Source organism: Anoplophora glabripennis, unplaced genomic scaffold (genome assembly GCF_000390285.2).
Source record: "Anoplophora glabripennis isolate ALB-LARVAE unplaced genomic scaffold, Agla_2.0 scaffold545, whole genome shotgun sequence".
In the NCBI taxonomy this organism is placed as follows: Eukaryota; Metazoa; Arthropoda; class Insecta; order Coleoptera; family Cerambycidae; genus Anoplophora; species Anoplophora glabripennis.
The window spans coordinates 92,302-110,912 of NW_019416638.1; the positions used below are offsets into that span (position 1 = coordinate 92,302).

Here is an 18,611-nt window from a genome sequence, read left to right on the forward strand (position 1 = left end):
AAAGACCTCAAAAAAATTCTCTAAAAAGTAATGTTTTTTAACCCCATGGCCCCCATGGGCCCCCATGGCGATTTTTTCGATTTTTTATAATAATAATCATGATTCATTCGATTTGTAACTAGTCATATTTTGTAAAAAATTTAGTTACAAACATTTTTTTCCTCTGCCATTTTCGCGTAAAATCAACTCTTGAAAAGAAACAAAATTAAATAGGAAGAAAAATATAACATTTTTCAAATTTTTTTAACATATTGTGTCGTCACGTTTTTTTATGCGCATAGAAAAATTTTCATTTCTAGTGATATTTGAGAGCCAAAAAGCAAAAAATCTCAGTGGATATACGATTCACCCAAATATGGACTTTTTGAAACAGATACCGTCTAGATTAACAGGCCCAGGCGTAGGCAGGTTAATATTGGCCAATAATACTTCTGAACGTTTCAACAATTTTGCGGGAAGAAATGACAAGAGTAACAAGAAAGCTTGGTTGTTTGTATCTAGAGTTAGAGGCTACGTGACAGAGGATTTGATTGAGACATATATTAAAAATAAACTCACACTCACTGATGAAGATATTACCGTCAAGAAATTTCCTACAAAATATGATGGCACTCGCAAAGACTGCAAGTGTTTTCAGGTTGGGGCTAAATTTGAATTCAAGGACAATGCATACGATAATGATTTTTGGCCAGCAGGAGCAAGCGTTCAGACGCTTCAAATTCAATTTCTAAGAAAATGAATCCAATAATTTTCCAGTAAAGGAAATCCGGAGAGAAACATAAATTTAGGAAAATATCCTACAAATGACATAATTCGTCTCTTGTACTTAGATATACAAAGTGTTAGGAACAACACACTAGGAGCTGGATACGTTGATAGTTGATGGTTACAGAGTGTTTTGTGTAGATTTTGTAGATTGAATCTTCTCCAAGGTGGGGTATGTCTTCTGACTAAAAGCAATGTTGAATGTTCCCGATTTTTTTTAATGATAAGTACATGTTTGAGATACATATACAGGTCTCCTAAGGGTGACTTTAATCTATACTTAGAAAATTTGCTATTAAGTAGACTCAATCTTAATAAAATTGTTATAGTGACAGGCGATTTCAATGTTTATATACATTGCTGAAAAACATAGTTGTTCTCATCAATACATCTTTCGGTTTGAAACAAGTTATGTTTTAGAACACAAGAAAAAATTCCTGTAGAGATAATATTTTTTACCAACATTAACATTAATTTAATGGCAGCCGTAATAGACACAAAATGATCGGATCATGTTGGATCCATTTTAATTTTTCTCGCTTCAGTATCAGTAACAAATAATAAATTACAGACCTATTACAAATCAAGACTTAATATATTATATGTATAATAAAGTTGAGGAAACCAATTGGAGTTTTGTTAGTGATACATCAATACATGTACAAAGGTTGCACTTTTTTAAGGTGTTACTGGATCCAATTGAGATCTGTTTAACAATGAAAATTAAAAAGCAACGTAATTTTAAATCTACTGATACTGTCTGCTTTACCCAAGAGCTTGTTATTATTAGAGAAAAATTAAATTTCTTAGGAGAAGTGCATTGTCAGCATGCAACTCACATCCAGAGAAACCTTCAATTCCTATCGTAATAAGTCGTCTTGAAATTATCTAATGCCAAAAAAAACGCCAGTGACAACTATATAAATACATCTACTAATACACAAGCAGCAATATGGAACCTTATAAAAAATAAAAATGACCGCAGTTCACATGTAAAAGATTCATCAAACGCTAATGACTTTAATACTTATTTTTCCAATGTTGCAGAGCGTCTTTTGGGTGAGCTCCCGCTTCTCAACAAGTTACCTTCCGAGTTTTTGACTGCCCCAAGATCACAAACGACTTTTAAATTTAGAGAGTTGTCTTTTAATGTCTATTATATTCTATTCTTACAATGAGGTCAGTGTACGTATATACTAGAATACCTCATTTATATTAAAAATAAAAATAATCAGAATAGATTTGTTCGACGAGAAAATTTTCATTCCCACCATACAAGAGAGAGACACAATATTAGACCATTAGATTAGCGAAATCCAGAGATGGCATAAATTATTTTGGCATTAAATTCTTTAATAGACTTCCATCTCTGATTCATTCAATAAATTCAGACTGTTTTAAGGCCAAAATTAGAAAATATCTTAGAAAAAAATCGTTTTACAATTTTGATGAGTTCTTTGCTGCCCAGTTTTTAGATATATAATGAATGTTCGTAAAACTTACTTTTTTCTGCTGTTTACGTTATATTTATCTGAATGTGTTAGGAAGGTTGTGAATGATTTGATTTGATTGATCGATTAAGACATTGTTTAAATGTCTGCAGGACGTAGGTATTTGTGCTATTTGGCTTATTTAAGACTAAAAATAGAATTTTAAATAGAAAACATAATTTTATAGTGGATGAGAGAAATGAGATTTTATTTGAACCATCTTCCGAATACTGTACAAAATTACAGAATGGGTCAAGTATTTATTTAAACACATTATATTATAGTATTATTTTATTTTGTAGTACTAATATCAGATTTATTAGCGAAAGCTGACGTAATTTTTATTATAGTTTTTTAAAAATATGTTTTCTACAGGTTGTAAGAGTTGAAAAAAAGAAAAAAATTTTTAATGCAATTCCAAAAAGGGAAATATAAGTTTTTGATCATTTACTCAAAAAGCACTAACGGCAACGGAGCTTGGAATGAGTTTTGCACAAAATATTATGCTTATTTAAATAATCAGTAATCAAACAGATAGTTTCAGCATTCATATTATAATATACAGTTGTTGAGAAATTAGAAGTAAATCTGAATTATCTGAGATTTATTTACTGCTGACAAGCGCCTAATATGATCAGATTTTTTAAATTTGTGAACTGTTCATTCTACAAAAAAAAACTCTTAGCTTAGATTAATTCAGACTATTAGGAAATTGCTCTTAAAGATTTAAAGTATATCTTTAGTTCTTCATAAATGATCAAAATCTGTGATTCACTTCAATATTTACAGAACCATAGAGCCCTTAAGAGAATTTGTCACATCGTAACTATTACATGCTATATAATGGGAAAACAAAATTGTATAAATTAAATTCTAACTTTATAAAGAATATACAGTAAATCACTTTTCACATCTTTTTGAGTCAAATTTTTTTGAATCTACGAATGAACGTATACATTTTATTTTTAGCGTTCTGCACTAATAAATTTAGAAAGTTTAAGAAGTTGTTTTTATTATTTTTTGGCACATAAAAAATTTAAGTATTGTACAGTAAATATAAATAACAGTCATTTTAATATGAAAATTTATTTTATATTTTCTACCGCTTTTGATCTTCCTGTGACTGAGGAAGAGTAGCTAAAAATTCTAAAGCACGCAGAATTGCTGCTGGAATTGGTGGTGGAGTTGGTAAATGAGCTCCTTGTGGTTGAAATCCATTTTCATCAGCGATATAGGATAATTCGATAGCTTGCCCTTCTGGTGATGTGTAACTAAAACGACCTTGAGCAACTTGAGCTTCTACTTCAGGTTGTCCTGCATTTTTCAGAAACCCTTGTTCTTCGGCGGAAATTCCATTTCCCGTTTCATAGCTGAAACAACAAATTATTTATTATGAATATTTTTATAACAAAAATGCATCACATTACGCTTCCAAAACAACTGTACAAAATCCTTCACATGAAATCTATTAGGTGTGTTTTTGTAGATAATTTATCAGTAAGTACACTCCAATAATAAAGTGTATCTATAGATGTTTGATGTAAAATAATGAAACTTAGAATGGCGACTTAATTGAATAAAGGTAAAAATTCACCGAATTTGTATTGTATAATCATATAAACCAATGGCGGAGAAAATACCGTTTTTAAGATCCCTAAAATTTCAACATCAATTTTGAAAATTCGATATGTTGACTTGATTTGCATCTATATTTCAATGAAAAATTATCTCTCTCGTTTTATTCGTAAAACGGATCATTTGCGAGTTATCATTTTTTTAACCTAAAATAACCTAGCAGTTGAATATATCGAAAATAATTCTAAAACCATTCATTTCGCCCAAAAGAATTATAGGAATTTTTTCCTGCAAATGCAATTTTGAACGTGATCATTTAAAATTAAAAAAAGTTAGTGGCGAGAAATTTGTTCCTTACAGTCCCCCTTATAAACTTTTACATTTTTATCAAATGATTTTTTTTTAATTTCAAAAAATTACTGTATTTGCGGCAAAAATAAAGAACAATGTTAGTTATTTTCAAGGTTTTGAATTGTGTGGCAAACGTATTTTATATTTAAAAAATAATAAAATAATGTCACGAAAATAAAATGAATACTTTAAAATACAACTGCGAATCAAACGAAGTTAGTAATACTCAGTAGCACCTAAATTATGGGGTTCTTAGTCGATATCACCACTGTTTGACATATTTGCAATACACTAATCCGCGTTAAATATGTTCAGACATATTAGTATTTTTTTTATATCGAAAGAAGTTCATGAGAACTTTTTCCCCAAAATTGAACAAGGATTCCACCATTTAATTTTTTCCAACTAGGTATTACTGGGACACCATCTATACTTAGTACCTCTTTAATGTCAGATCTCTAGGTGTGCTAAAGAAATAACTCTATACAGGCTGTTACAAATTCGCTTCCCACTACAGGGATCTCGGAAACGGTAAGAGGTACGAAGTAGCTTAAATGGGGGTAAAGTTGCGTAATCAGGGGACTAACATTATGCCTTTAAAAAATCAAGGCTAACATGATTAGTTTTCGAAATATTTGAAAAAAAAACCGAAATTTTGGAAATCTGTTTTTGTTTAATTTCAGCCTTGTTTGAGGAGATATTGAAAAAATAAGAACACTTTCTCATGGCCACTTTTTGCCCTCTATCGAATGGCATAATCAATTTTTATATGTAACGTTTCGTCTCTCCAGGACCATCACCAACATAATTTTTTTAAGTACAACCCTGGAAATGTTATTACATTTTTTGCAAGCCTTCATGACCCCAATACTGTACTGCCTCAGCCCTAACCAGATTCAGACGTTTTGTCTCGAAAAATTCATCTTCAGTGTATTCGTTCCAAATTTATCTAAATTTTTTATTTAGATTTCTTTGTTTATTGAATTATCGTACACTGTAAGTGTCGTTATACCATCTAGTTATTCAAACTTTTACCACCACGTATTAAAATAAAACATTATTATTAGAGTTTTATTCCCGTGTCCATAGTTATTTCTAGGCTTCTCGAGTGCTCAAAATTCAAACAAATTCCGATCTATTTTTTTCAGGATATCCATACAAATACATCTGACATGCTCTTTCATAGTTGCAGTTACAGATATAACAAATTCCGATAATATTATGCTGATCTTCATTTTTAAACTATACCAAAACGAAAATGTTTTTGAACATTTACTGAAATTTTTTAAATAATACTATTCAGTTGGCGTTTTGGTTGTTCAGATGAATGTTTAAGAATTAATTTGTCATAATAAAATTAAAATTGTAACATTGTTTTAATTTGTCGTAACAACTTATTGAGTTATGTATGACCAAGTGATGGTAATAGTTAATAATAATAAATGTTCTATTGTAGCGCGTGGTGGCAATAGTTTAAATAACTAGATGGATTTCACAGGGTCTAACGACACTTACAGTGTACGATAATTCAATAAACAAAGATATCTAAATAAAAATTTTAGATAAATTTGGAACGAATACACTGAAGATGGATGTTTCGAGACAAAACGTCTGAATCTGGTTAGAAATGAGGCAGTACAGTACTGGGGGTCATGAAGGCTTGCAAAAAATGTAATAAAATTTCCAGGGTCGTATTCAAAAAAATGAAGTTGATGATGGTCTTGGAGTGACGAAACCGTTACAAATAAAAAATTGATTATGCCATTCGATAGAGGGCAAAAAGTGGCCTTGAAAAAGTGTTCTTCGTTTTTCAATATCTCCTCAAACAAGGCTGAAATTAAACAAAAACGTATTTCCAAAATTTCGGTTTTTTCAAATATTTCGAAAACTAATCATGTTAGCCTTGATTTTTTAGAGGCATATTGTTGGTCCCCTGATTACGCAACTTTGTCCCCATTTAAGCTACTTCGTAGCTCTTACCGTTTCCGAGATCCCTGTATGAGAAGCGAATTTGTAACAGCCTGTAGACAATTAATTAACTAAGATTAAATGAGTGAAAATTATAATCACCTGTCTGTGGAAATCATTTAATAATGTCGACCAAAGTGGTCAGTGTGTCTTTTTTTCTGTCTATATACTAATCGTTTTTATATAAATATTTAGTATATTCAACTTGTAAAATTATTCGAAGTATTGTTGGTTGCTTTATCTCGATTACTAAATAGAATATATAGAATATTGCTACAATTCCCTTTGCAACTAATAATATAAGTGATAAATTATTATAAATTACATTAGTTTTGTATATTTAAAAATTAATTACACATGAAAATTTATCGCGTCAGTTTTTAATATACAGGGTATCCCAAAATGTTAACTACGTATTTAACTCATCAAAAGCAACAATTGTATAACTAGTAATTTTTGTCTTTTACTTACACTTTTGTCCGGTAGGTTTGTAACCATTAAATTAACGTTAACAAGCTGCTTATGAATTAAAGAACGAGGAGAATATTTTATAGAATGAACAGCTAAGTATCTTAAAATTTTTAATTAGACTAAATATTAGCACTACCTAATTTTCGATTATAGTTGAATTCTGATGAATTAAATACTTGGTTAAAATATTAGTATTTATTTCTGGACCTTGTATATAAAATATATGGATTAAAAAGTGAAAGCAAATAGATAGCTCTTTCCCAGAATCATATTTATGAAACGATTAAGTTTTGATAGATATCCCAAATAATAAGAAACTTTTGGGTTTATTAGGAAAATTGTTTATTTATATATATTGAAAGTTACAAACCTATTTATACAGAATCGTTATAAGAGTAAGATGAAAGATGTACATATGTAAATTTAATAAATATAAACAAACAATTTTCCTGCTAAAGCATAAATTAGATTTGTTTGGTACCTATTTACTAAGGTTGGTATTAATCCGTGCAAATTAGAACCACATTTAGATTTTATCAAGTGTAAATGCAAAAGAGAATTTAACAAAAGTATAATTTAAAATAAAGCAAATAAGAAATTACTCAACAGAATAATATACAAAGAACAATAATTTACACATACATATAATGTTGTTCGCAAACAAGTATAGCATATACTAGGTTTGATCACAAACTAACAGGAATTTTCAAGTTGCGCATGTTGTATCTTGTCTATCGAACTGATTATTTTTTTATGTATTGCCATACTTAGTTTGTGTTTAGTGAGCGAATAAGTCAGATCAGAGAGTTTGTTTGATATTTTGTGTTAAAAACAGAATTAAATGCAGCGAAGTGTTCAAAATTTTAAAGAAGCTCTTAGACGACGACACCGTCTCACAAGCCACGAGTTTATCAATGATACAAATGTTTTCAGGAAGGCCAAGAAGACATCGAAAATGAGGCGAGATCTGTTCAAATGTGAAGGCCCTTCTAACCGTTTTCTTCGACTACAATAGAATATTTCATCACATATTCAATCAAGAGAAAATAACAAGAACACAACTCGTGGATTGTGCACCACGACAACACGCCGGCGCATGCCGCTTTGCTTATCCAAGAGTTTTTAGTGAAACACAACAACGTTGTGATGCCGCAACCATCCTATTCTCCGGACATGCCCCCTGTGACTTTTTCCTATTTCCCAAACTCAAAAGGATACTCAAAGGACAACGTTTTTCAACAATAGATGAGATAAAGGCAAAATCGCAAACCGTGCTCAAGACGATGCCTAAAGAGGCGTTCCACCACTGTTTCTCAAATTGACTTAAGTGTGTAATATCACGGGTGGGGGGGCTACTTTGAAGGAGATGGGATAAAAATTGAAGATTAAATACATACTTTCTGAGAAAATTAACAATTCCCGTTACCTTTTTATCGAACCTCGTATGTATCTTTCATTTTCTTTTAAATCAGGAATATCAAAGGACTCCTAATTTTTCGCATAAGTTCTATTTGCGACATTTCAATACAAATCACACGAAACACTATTGTTACATCTAATTTACATTAGTTTATAGTTATCTAATTAGTTACACACTATCGAAATTTTAAAAAAAATTCCATCTCACTATGAAAACACGGTGCCTAATTTACAGTCTATTCCTACTGGAAAAATATACGATTTAATCGTATAAAATAGAATCCGATCCTAACATTCATATTTTAGTACCTAGTAGTATGTTATTGTACCTATATTAATAATACCTATTTACATAACTAAAACGGATAAAACTGAAAAAACTTTGGATTAATGATTTACCTAATTATGGTCAAAAATTAACTGAATCAGTTTATGAATAGGTCAACCATTAACGAGACATTAGAGAGGATAGTATAGGGAGGTTATCATTGATAACTGTAGAATTTCAACACCACTGCGTATTTTCGAAATTGGATTGGCATTTAATTCCAGTTGGTATTTTCTACCTAAAAGAAATTCCCCATTTTATACGAAAAATGAGTCATTTTCAAGTTATGATTTTTTTAATTTAAATTAATCTAGGAGCACTATCATTAATAACCCTAGAATTTCGACGTCACTGAGTATTTTGGAATTTGGATAAGTGGATTTAATTCCATTTGATATTTCGATTAAAAAATTGTTATTCCAAAAATGAGTCATTTTTTAATTATGATTTTTAACATTCAAAATAAGCCATAATACATATATAGTTAACATAAATTGAAAATAAAAAATTTAAATACAATATAATTTTCATAGGTCTGATAATACCATTGGTTTAGGAACTTTTAATTTTCTGAAAGACCCTTAACATTTTTTAACTTCTGATTATATTTAAAATTGTATTTCTACCTAAACATTATATCTTCTTATATAGATTGGGAGTTATTTTAGATTTATACTACTGTGTCAAAAAACTAAGGTGAATTACCAATGTAAAAATCGGGGGGTATTATGAAAGCATACAATTATATTTTGTAGGTTAATAGTACTGTCCTTGATATCTATGCAGAGTTTTAAATCAATATCGTCATTGGAATATTGCTGTACAATTTGGTGTCCCTACTATGAAGTACATATTAATCGTCTAAAGAGAATACAGCGAAAAATTTGCAATAATATGTTGTTTAAACTTAATATAAATAAAAAATGACTATGACTATATTGAAAGGCTTAACCTACTCGGATTTAAATCTTCACAACATAGAACTTGCAATTATATTAAATTAACTCACAAATTATTTAATGTGAAAATAGATTCTAGTGGACTATTATCTCTATTTTCTTTAAGTGTCCCAAATTATGGAACAGGACTAACTACTGCTTTACATGTCAATTACCATCGAATTAATTATGGTTTTTATAATCCCATAAATAACATTGTTCTTATGCCTTTGATATTTTTACAGCTTCTTGGGTTCAGTTATTGCACTTAATTTGTAATATACTTAGCTAATTTTATTTTGTTATGTATGTGTATTTGTAATGTTACTTATATATTCTTAGTTTGTTTTGTATCATTGCTCTTTGACAATTTTTCTTTATATTTGTTGTATTTTTGAGTCACCACTAGTAATTGTATGTAAATCACTTCGATTGTATCAATTGGGTTCGTCTGTAGATACAATATTTTTTAATAAATAAATAAATAAATAAATAAATAAATAAATAAATAAATAACATATATTCAATTGCTGCAGAGCTACTCGTGTTTTTGTGAACATACGAAAGTGAGTTTATCGATTTTCACTATGTCTGATTTTGTTAAGGAAAGAATTTGCATTAAATTTTGTTTGCGGAATGAATATTCTGCCGCGGAAACATTGAGGATGTTATAGAAGGCCTTTAATGATGTCGTTAAAAATATTTACAAGTGGCACAAAGACTTTAAACAGGCAGAGAAAGCGTTAAGGACGAACAACATCCTGGACGACCATCAACGTCAACTAATGAACGACACGTTAATCAAATCAAAGATCTTGTGCTCAAAACCGTCGATTAACAATAATAGACCTTGATGATACTATTGGGCCTTTCAAAAGGTTCAGTAAATAACATTTTAGAAGATTGGCCTTAGACGCGCCAAATATCGTTTGGTTCCAAATACGCTCAACTTTTTGGAAAGACAGCGTAGCGTTAACATCTGTGAAACAATGATTTATGGCTACCAAGACGTCATGAAATGCATCAATACTGAAGATGAGACTTGGATATACGCTTACGACCCGAAAACAACCGATCAATCGAGTGATTATCGTGCACGTCAAAGTCACTCAAAAATCAAGCTCATGTTAATAACTAGTTTTATTTGATTATCGTAGCTATGAATTTCTTCCAATCGGCCAAACTGTTAGGTAACAAGGAATATTATTTGAGTCCTGATTGATGACCATTTCGCACAAAAATTCAACTTGTATCGTTCCGCAACCACCGATTCGCCTGATTTAGCACCGAGTGACTTCTGTCTATCCCTAAACTCAAAAGTCTCCGTGGACACCGTTTCGACTCGATGGAGGAAATAAAAGCCGAATCGACGAAAACATTGAAGGCCATACCGGAAAAGCACTTGTTGGAAAAAAGGTTGGCATAAGTGCATTGTATCAGGTGGGGATTACTTTGAAGGCGACGGAATTGATGTGCAAGCATAAATAAAGATATTTTATTTTTTAAACAAATTTACCTTATTTTTTAGACAACGGGTTATAACTATGTCGATTAATTGTGTTAAATTAAAAAAAAAAATGGTGAACGATTTCATATGAAAAATTTGCACAATAAAGTCAAGAAACAACTTAAAGCTTGAATGTAGGTAAGGCACATTTGAAGAATTTTTGAATTAGAATTTTTTCCAAATGTTGTGACAAACTTACTATATTGTAATAATTTTGGGCAAATTATTTTAACAATTGAGAATTGAAAATAGAAACTAGTAGGAGTTAACAGCTCAAGAAATCTTTCCATTTTCAACTTATTGTTTAACAAACTGGTTTGAAGAAATCTTAATTAATTCCTACTACTTACAACTTCCTGAATATATATAAAGCCAAAAATTAGACGGCTGTCTAAGTTAAAAACCAAATTTCTTCATGCAGCCAACGATAAAAAAAGTTACACTCTTTTAAATTTTCAAGCTTTCGAAACTATATTTTGTTTCTTCATCAGGAAAAAACTACAATAAAATACAAGTTGAAGTTTTCTTAAAATTAGTCAATTAAAAAATTACTTACTATGCGAGAATTACATAGAAGTTAGCCAACATGATACACATACCGCGGACATAGGTCGTTAATACAAATAATTAAAAACATCACAGGTTAAAAACAGAAAATTGTACAAATCAAAAATTTTTAAAATTCATTACTAATGCAGACTAGAGCCGAAATCAAACAAAATGAACAAGTCGCCTGTCTTTTAGGTACGAATATCAGATAAGGAGGAAAAAAGTGAAAAAATATTAAAGTTTTTGTTCCCTTAATACTTATGCGGAGAACGGGGAAACTCTACCAAAAATTTTTAAACAATTAATTAGTTAGATTATGGAACAAAAATAACAAACAAAAGTTACATACCGCTATACAAGGTGTCACCTAAAAGATTGTCCCTGTTATTAAAATATTGATTTAATAAAAAAGTATAAATTACGCTGAGACCATCGATATCAGTCATTGCATTCATTGGATTAACTTCCCTTGCAATATGACACATCTCTAAAAATTTTCTTTTTTTGTGGTTGTTTTCTGAATCTAATACTAAAATTTCGTCATAATTCATACTGTGACCTGANATATCAAAATCAAAAAGTTATTAAAATAATTACTGAATGCTCAATTTTCTGGGTCACTTAGTAATTATATAAAAACATGGTCTTTTACGTAGACACATGTATAACTTTGAATACATTTCAGTAAGATGCAATGTATTCAAATTTAAACATAATTATTTTGACATAGTTTACCTGTATTGGTAGGAACCATCAGGGTTCACCTGCTGCTCTTGTCTTAATATTGGAATGGGTTCTGTGACTGGTCCTTGAGGAGCAGCATACACAATCCCAACAAAACAGACGAAGACAATCTAAATCAAAACATAATTATTACCAATTCGATCGTTCCAGAAGGATTTTGTTGTCAAAATCAAGTTATCAGGTGGAGTAGATATTATTAAAATTTGTATTCTTTGAAATTTTCTGACACAAAATAGTGGAACTGACGTTTTTTTTAGTAAGCCCATTTAATTGAATAATTAATCAGATATATCATTAAATTTAAGAAATATAAATTTAGTTTTATATTTTCACTTTTGGCCTTTAAATTAATCAATTCATTATGTCATTAGCATATAGGGGGAATTATATGCATGAGGTACACAGGCCGTTAACCTTAATCCATTATATCTTGAAGAACAAAATTCTTAATTTACTTAATCATCCTGAAATGGCCTAAACATACACGACATATAAACAAATTGTTTGATAGTACCCTCTTGTTCAAAACAACGTCATCACTTAAAATTAAAATGTTCTTGCCTTGCAGCAATTAACTTTATTAACACGTAGCCAGAATGTTGTTTTAAATATTAATTTTAACCTAACCTTTCATAATTTTAAATTGTCCGCTTGCTGAAAATTTGAAATTAATATTTAAATTTCAATGTTTTTAACATTGATTGGAATCATAAAATATACACAGAATTAATCGTCAAATAATAATAGTTGATCATCAAATGTCAGATGAAGAGACGCAATGTATACAATGTGGTTAAGGTTAAGGTGTACACCATTAGTATATCCTGAACTAAAAGATATACAGGGTTGTCTTTTCTTATTTCTTCCATATCTTTTTTATTCTTGAAAGTAGAGTAATGAAAATCGGTATGTATATAAAAGACGATATGTTCCATCTATTGCATTTATATTTATTTATTTATAAATATTAGTGTTATTACACAAAGTGTTTATACACGTCAAAACCAGAAAATTATTCCACTAAGTACATCATATTAATATAAAATAATTATTGAAAAAACATGTAAGAGTGCATGAGACAGAACATAATAGTATACAGACCGTACAATAATACAAGTACTTAAATGGTTTAAAATGAGATCAAAATTACATAAATTAGAATACAAAAGTAATATAAAAGTAACACAATTAAAAAAGAACAATAAATTAAATATGCCTAAAATCACTTGTTCAAAACTGTTCAATGTTATAAAACGCATTTTGTAAAAGATAATTTTTCATTTTGCTTTTAAATTGTATATAATTCAGATTTCTCACATGCAATGGGCTTACATTAAAAAGATGTACATACACCAATGTAACCCTTTCCACTTCTAGTTTTACTCAATCTCAAAAAATTTACTGAAATGTTATCCTTAGATCTAACATTATGAGTGTAAACTTCACTCCTAGTCTGGAAAATATTTAAGTTATGTTTAATGTATAGCAAACATTGCAGTATGTACATTGATGGAACCATTAGAATATTTAATTCAATAAAATTGATTTTTGGCAGTCATCTCTATAAGGCTTGAGATAATCCTAATTGCTTTTCTCTGCTGCGCGAACACATCCATGGCAGAAGCAAAGTTTACAGAATATTTATTCTGTAAACTTTGGCAGAAGTAACATAACCCCACACAATAAGTGCATACAATATGTGAGAATGAATACAACTATAATATGCTGTCGCTAGAATGTTGACTGAGACCTTACTTGAAGACTACGAAGTAAGTACACTGCCGGCCCTTTGAAAGTGAACGATTTATTTTTCTAATGTGATGTGGTCTACTTTTCTTATTATGAGGTTATGAAGTTTTTATATGTCACTGTCATTAGTAATTTGCTTGGTAATTTAAGATGCCGCGTTTAAAGGAACCAGAGAAAGTGAGAGCTATAACTTTACTTCAGAATGGTTGGTCATTGCGGATGATCTGCATGTATGCAAGAACAGCATATTTAAACTTAAATAAAAATGCAATGCTCACTAGAACTAGTATGATAGACATACATTAAATGTGATATAATGACAGCCGATTTGAACCTCACATTTTCAAGTCAGCTTCACAAAGGCCAATTATAGACAATTTGCTTATAAGAGTCGTTCACTTTCAAAGGGCCGGCACTGTACATGTTCTTCAACATTTTTTTGCAAATATAATTAGTATGATGTTTCCAAATTAATTTAGAATCCATATAAACTCCCAAGAATGTAACAGCCTCAGAGTTAGCCTCACACTCAATCTCTCGCAATGAAAATATCATAGTCTCGAACTTAGATATAGTTAAGCAAGCTTATTAGCGGTAAACCATTCATTAACATCTGAAGGATTGTATCAATTAAACCTAAAAGTATTTTACTTCTTACTGACAGACATGTGTCAGCAGCAAACAAAAATCCCAAAACATTATTATCCAACGAGTTAAATAGGTCATTAATATAGGTTAAAAATATTTTGGGCCCCAGTATTGATCCCTAACAGTTTTCAAGTCGGATTTTACATTATTGTAACTCACTAATTGCTGCCTATCTGTCAAGTAGGAACTCAACATTTGTATACTGTTCTCGGTAAACCCATAAAATTGTAGTTTTTTAACAAGGATATTATGAGACACACAACCAAATGCTTTTGTCAAGTCTAAGAACTGTGTAGCTATATATTCACCATTTTCAAATCCTTCATTAATATATGAAACAAGTTTGTTTATGTGGTAGAGTAGCCATTGTGAAAACCATACTGATTTGAATTCACAATACCATGGGTATCAAAATAATTGGTAATTTGTATTTTCAATATATGTACTCATAAATTTTTACAAAATATGGAATTATGGATATGCGTTTAAAATTGAAAGGATCAAATACTCGACTTGATACTTAATTAAGTTGGTAATTGGGATTAGTACTGAATTTATTTTACTTTTCACTATTTGCGTATTTAGGTTATAAACATCTTCACATTTTTAATTTTTAAAAGTCATAATGATATTGGCTACTTCCCAGGGTGTTACCACCATAAATTGAAATTTATTTTATCTATCACTACTATGTAGGTATTACGTAAATTGCAGATTACGTAAATTAATTAAGGTTTTATCGGCTATATCGACAAATAAGTTTTTAAATTCTTCTGCTTTAACAATAGAAAAAGTGGGTCTAGGTTCAATTTTAAGATCATTTATAATGTTCCACATTGCTTTTTGAAGATTATTATTAAGTATATTATTAAATTACGTACTCAGCGATAAACATTTTTTAAAGTACCATATTCTTGTAATCGCCTGTATAAACATTGGAAAATATTCCTATCCATTTTTTCATAAAGTTATAAAGAATTTCTTATATTGCATGTAAACATATCAGTCTTTTCACTTATTATTATTAAAAACAAATACTAAAAACACTTGAGCATTTATTTATAGCAGCAAAAGATAGCTTGTTTACTTTTAAATAGAAATGTCAAAATTTTCGTTTATTTTTTCATGATAAACGATAAAATTGAATAAATTATAATATTGGCTTTTTTTTAGCATTTAATAAAATCTGTTCACCCAAGTATTACACATCGTTGAACTGAAAATTTAATGCTTTATCTAATGGCGTCCTCAAGGAAACCAAAAGTTGATTATGAACAGAAAGAACTAGGATGATGTTTCAACTTTTCAATATCGTCTTTTCAATAATAAAAAAGAAAAACCAAGAGACTAATGGTGTATACCCTATAAGTAACCACCCTGTCTAGCAAATAATTATATATTTATCTACTTTAAAGTGTATTTCAATATACCTAAATGTTTAATAATGAAAAATTCTAAAGTATAATTTAAATAACACAAGATGTAGAATGACGCTTTATTAAAGGCATTTTTATTATAAGTATAAATATAAAAAATATTGGTTTCTTATTTAAGTCTCTTATAGTGTGGTGAATTAGACAGTTAAATAAACATAACACAATTTATTTAGAAACCATTTATGTATTGTAAAATAATATTTTCTGTATAATTCTTAATACTTATTCTTCTTTCTGTTTTTTTTTGTTTATAATTTTTTTTATAATTTTTTTTATATCAAATTCAAGAAGCTTCTGTTACAGCATACATATGATATTGCCATAAAATTCCCTCACTGCCTTTAAAACAAATACTACTGTTGATAAAAATTTCTCAACTATTTTGTTCTCGATTGTTTATAAATTACAAACATAAAGGCAATCCTAAAGCTGTAGGATATAATATCACAGAATTTCAATAATTACTTAAAAAATAAATACTATTCTACACGAGCGAATGTAGCCAAGACGAGGGGAGTGGAAAAATTAAGAGAGTTTTCTAAACTCTAAGACAGTTAATAATGTAGGTAAGATTTGTTTGCTTATTTATTGTAAGTTCCAAGCGTGTACATGAATGTAGTACTTGTACCTACTTGTCATTGAATATTTGGTAACGTTTATCGTATTTAAAATCATTGAGGTATTTCAGTTATTAATCAGCAAAACAAGTACACTTATTCTACTTTGACGTAAAATATGCATGTAGAGAACGAGTTAAAAATTGTTAAAAAGATAGCAATAGAAACGAAAAATTATATAATTGACAAATTGGTCTTGACATTTACATCATGATTTATTGTCATTCATATCAGTTTCTTTATAAATATGTTAGTCACGAAATGTAGGTACGTATTTTTTATCAAACTTTGTTCAAACAGCTTTAATAAATTGTGAATATTTTGCATATTTGGTTAAGAAAACGTTTTTCAAAATCCCTATAATAAATTTTGCACCGATAATTATCACATCCATCTTTTTTATTTTTAACCTTGGGAAAGAAAGCTTGTTATAAAAGTTTACTGGGTTAGAATTTAAAAATGTATTTTTGGAAAAAAACAATTAAACGTGTCAATTTTTTATATAACATCTTGCATTTTTTATATTTTTGAAATCTGTAAGTTTCTCTGACTTCAAAAATTTAAAAAAGTGTCAGATATTGCTTAAGTAGTTTTTGCTGATAAAATTTTTAATTGATATTTATACTATGGACATTCCAATCTACAACTACACTACTATTTAAATAAAATTTTGTTCAGGAAACTGAAAACTTTATAATAGTTCTAGTTTCTGTAGTTGTATTTTTTCAAAATATGGAACTAATTAAGTATTTTTTAGAACAGAGTCACTTAAAGCCCTCAAATACGGGGCCGCCTAAGAAAAAACTTATGAAGGTTTTACAGTCTTAACCAGAACATAATGTATATAGAACAATTTTCTTTAAACATATCAATTTAACTGTTTCCGTTTATTACAACTGATTTTAAAGTTAATAATTATAATATAATGAAAGTGCAGTTGTAAATTAGAATATTCATAGTAGGATATGTGTTAAAAAACCTTATTTTGAAAGAAAAACTACTGGGAAAAATATATTATGAACATTTTTCAGAAAAACAGAAAAACAAATCTCGAAGATAATAGAATTCCATTGTTGATTAAAAAATAAATAACTTACATTTAGTAGTCGCATATAAAAGGTTCAATTTTTTTTAACTTTTTAAAAAATTATTAATATGAAAGAAGTACACAAGACACGCAATTGAAACAATGTTAATTTAATAATTTTTTTAAATATAATTGAGTATGTAGTTCTTTTCTAAAATAAAATAAAAAGTACAGAAATAATAACTAATAATAATTTTTAACACCCCATTACCTTATCTTAAATAAGATCTAAATATGTATAATATCAAATGTTAATCGAAATTTGAAAAGCTGTGAAATTCTTCAACCATAAATTTATTACGTGAATTTTTATAAACAATACCTCATAAACTCATTGTCAGTTGTGGTGATGAGGTAATCATATACTTACAGCAACTTTCATTGTTATAATATTTAAGTTATCCTCACACAAGTAAAAACCAAGAACTGTATGATTGTTTCGATTGTTATCCTAATATTTATACCTTTTAGACTATTTACAAATATTCCCCACTCCCAAACCTGAGGACTAAAGGAACTTCTGTATTATGAATCTTCTTCGTCAATAACAAATTTTCCTCCCTCTCTCATCTTTAAGGTCATAAGTCATATTTACCCAATTTCTTTTCTTATAATTGTTATCCATCTTGCACGGCCTTCAGAATCTTTTGTGACTACCACATCGATACGATTTAAAATATGCAGCTTCACGTAAAATATTTTTACGATGTAAGAAGCAGTACAGGTTCTTTCTTAGATACTCTCAATGATTTGGAAACATTACTTTAAATGTTTCAAAACTTTAAGTCAAGTGTATATATCTAAAGAAAATTGTATGTTTTTAAAAAGATGATTCCATAACAAAAACGGTGTCAACAGAAAAAAAGAGAAATGGAAACTTTTATTATATTTTCATATTTTATTAATACATTTTGGAAGTCATACATTTTTTTGCATAATAACGTTTAATTAATATACATATACTTATAT

The 18,611-nt window shown here is 29.1% G+C and overlaps 1 protein-coding gene across 1 annotated transcript; it reads right to left on the bottom strand.

Annotated features, from left to right (window-relative positions):
- Positions 1–3,285: 3,285 nt before the first annotated feature.
- Positions 3,286–18,059, bottom strand: LOC108911188 (endocuticle structural glycoprotein SgAbd-2-like). Its single transcript, XM_018716055.1, has 3 exons — positions 18,013–18,059; positions 12,097–12,215; positions 3,286–3,625 (listed from the first exon to the last, which is right to left on the bottom strand). The coding sequence occupies exons 1-3, from the start codon at positions 18,022–18,024 to the stop codon at positions 3,355–3,357; spliced, it is 402 nt and encodes a 133-aa protein (XP_018571571.1). The 5' UTR covers positions 18,025–18,059; the 3' UTR covers positions 3,286–3,354.
- Positions 18,060–18,611: the final 552 nt, after the last annotated feature.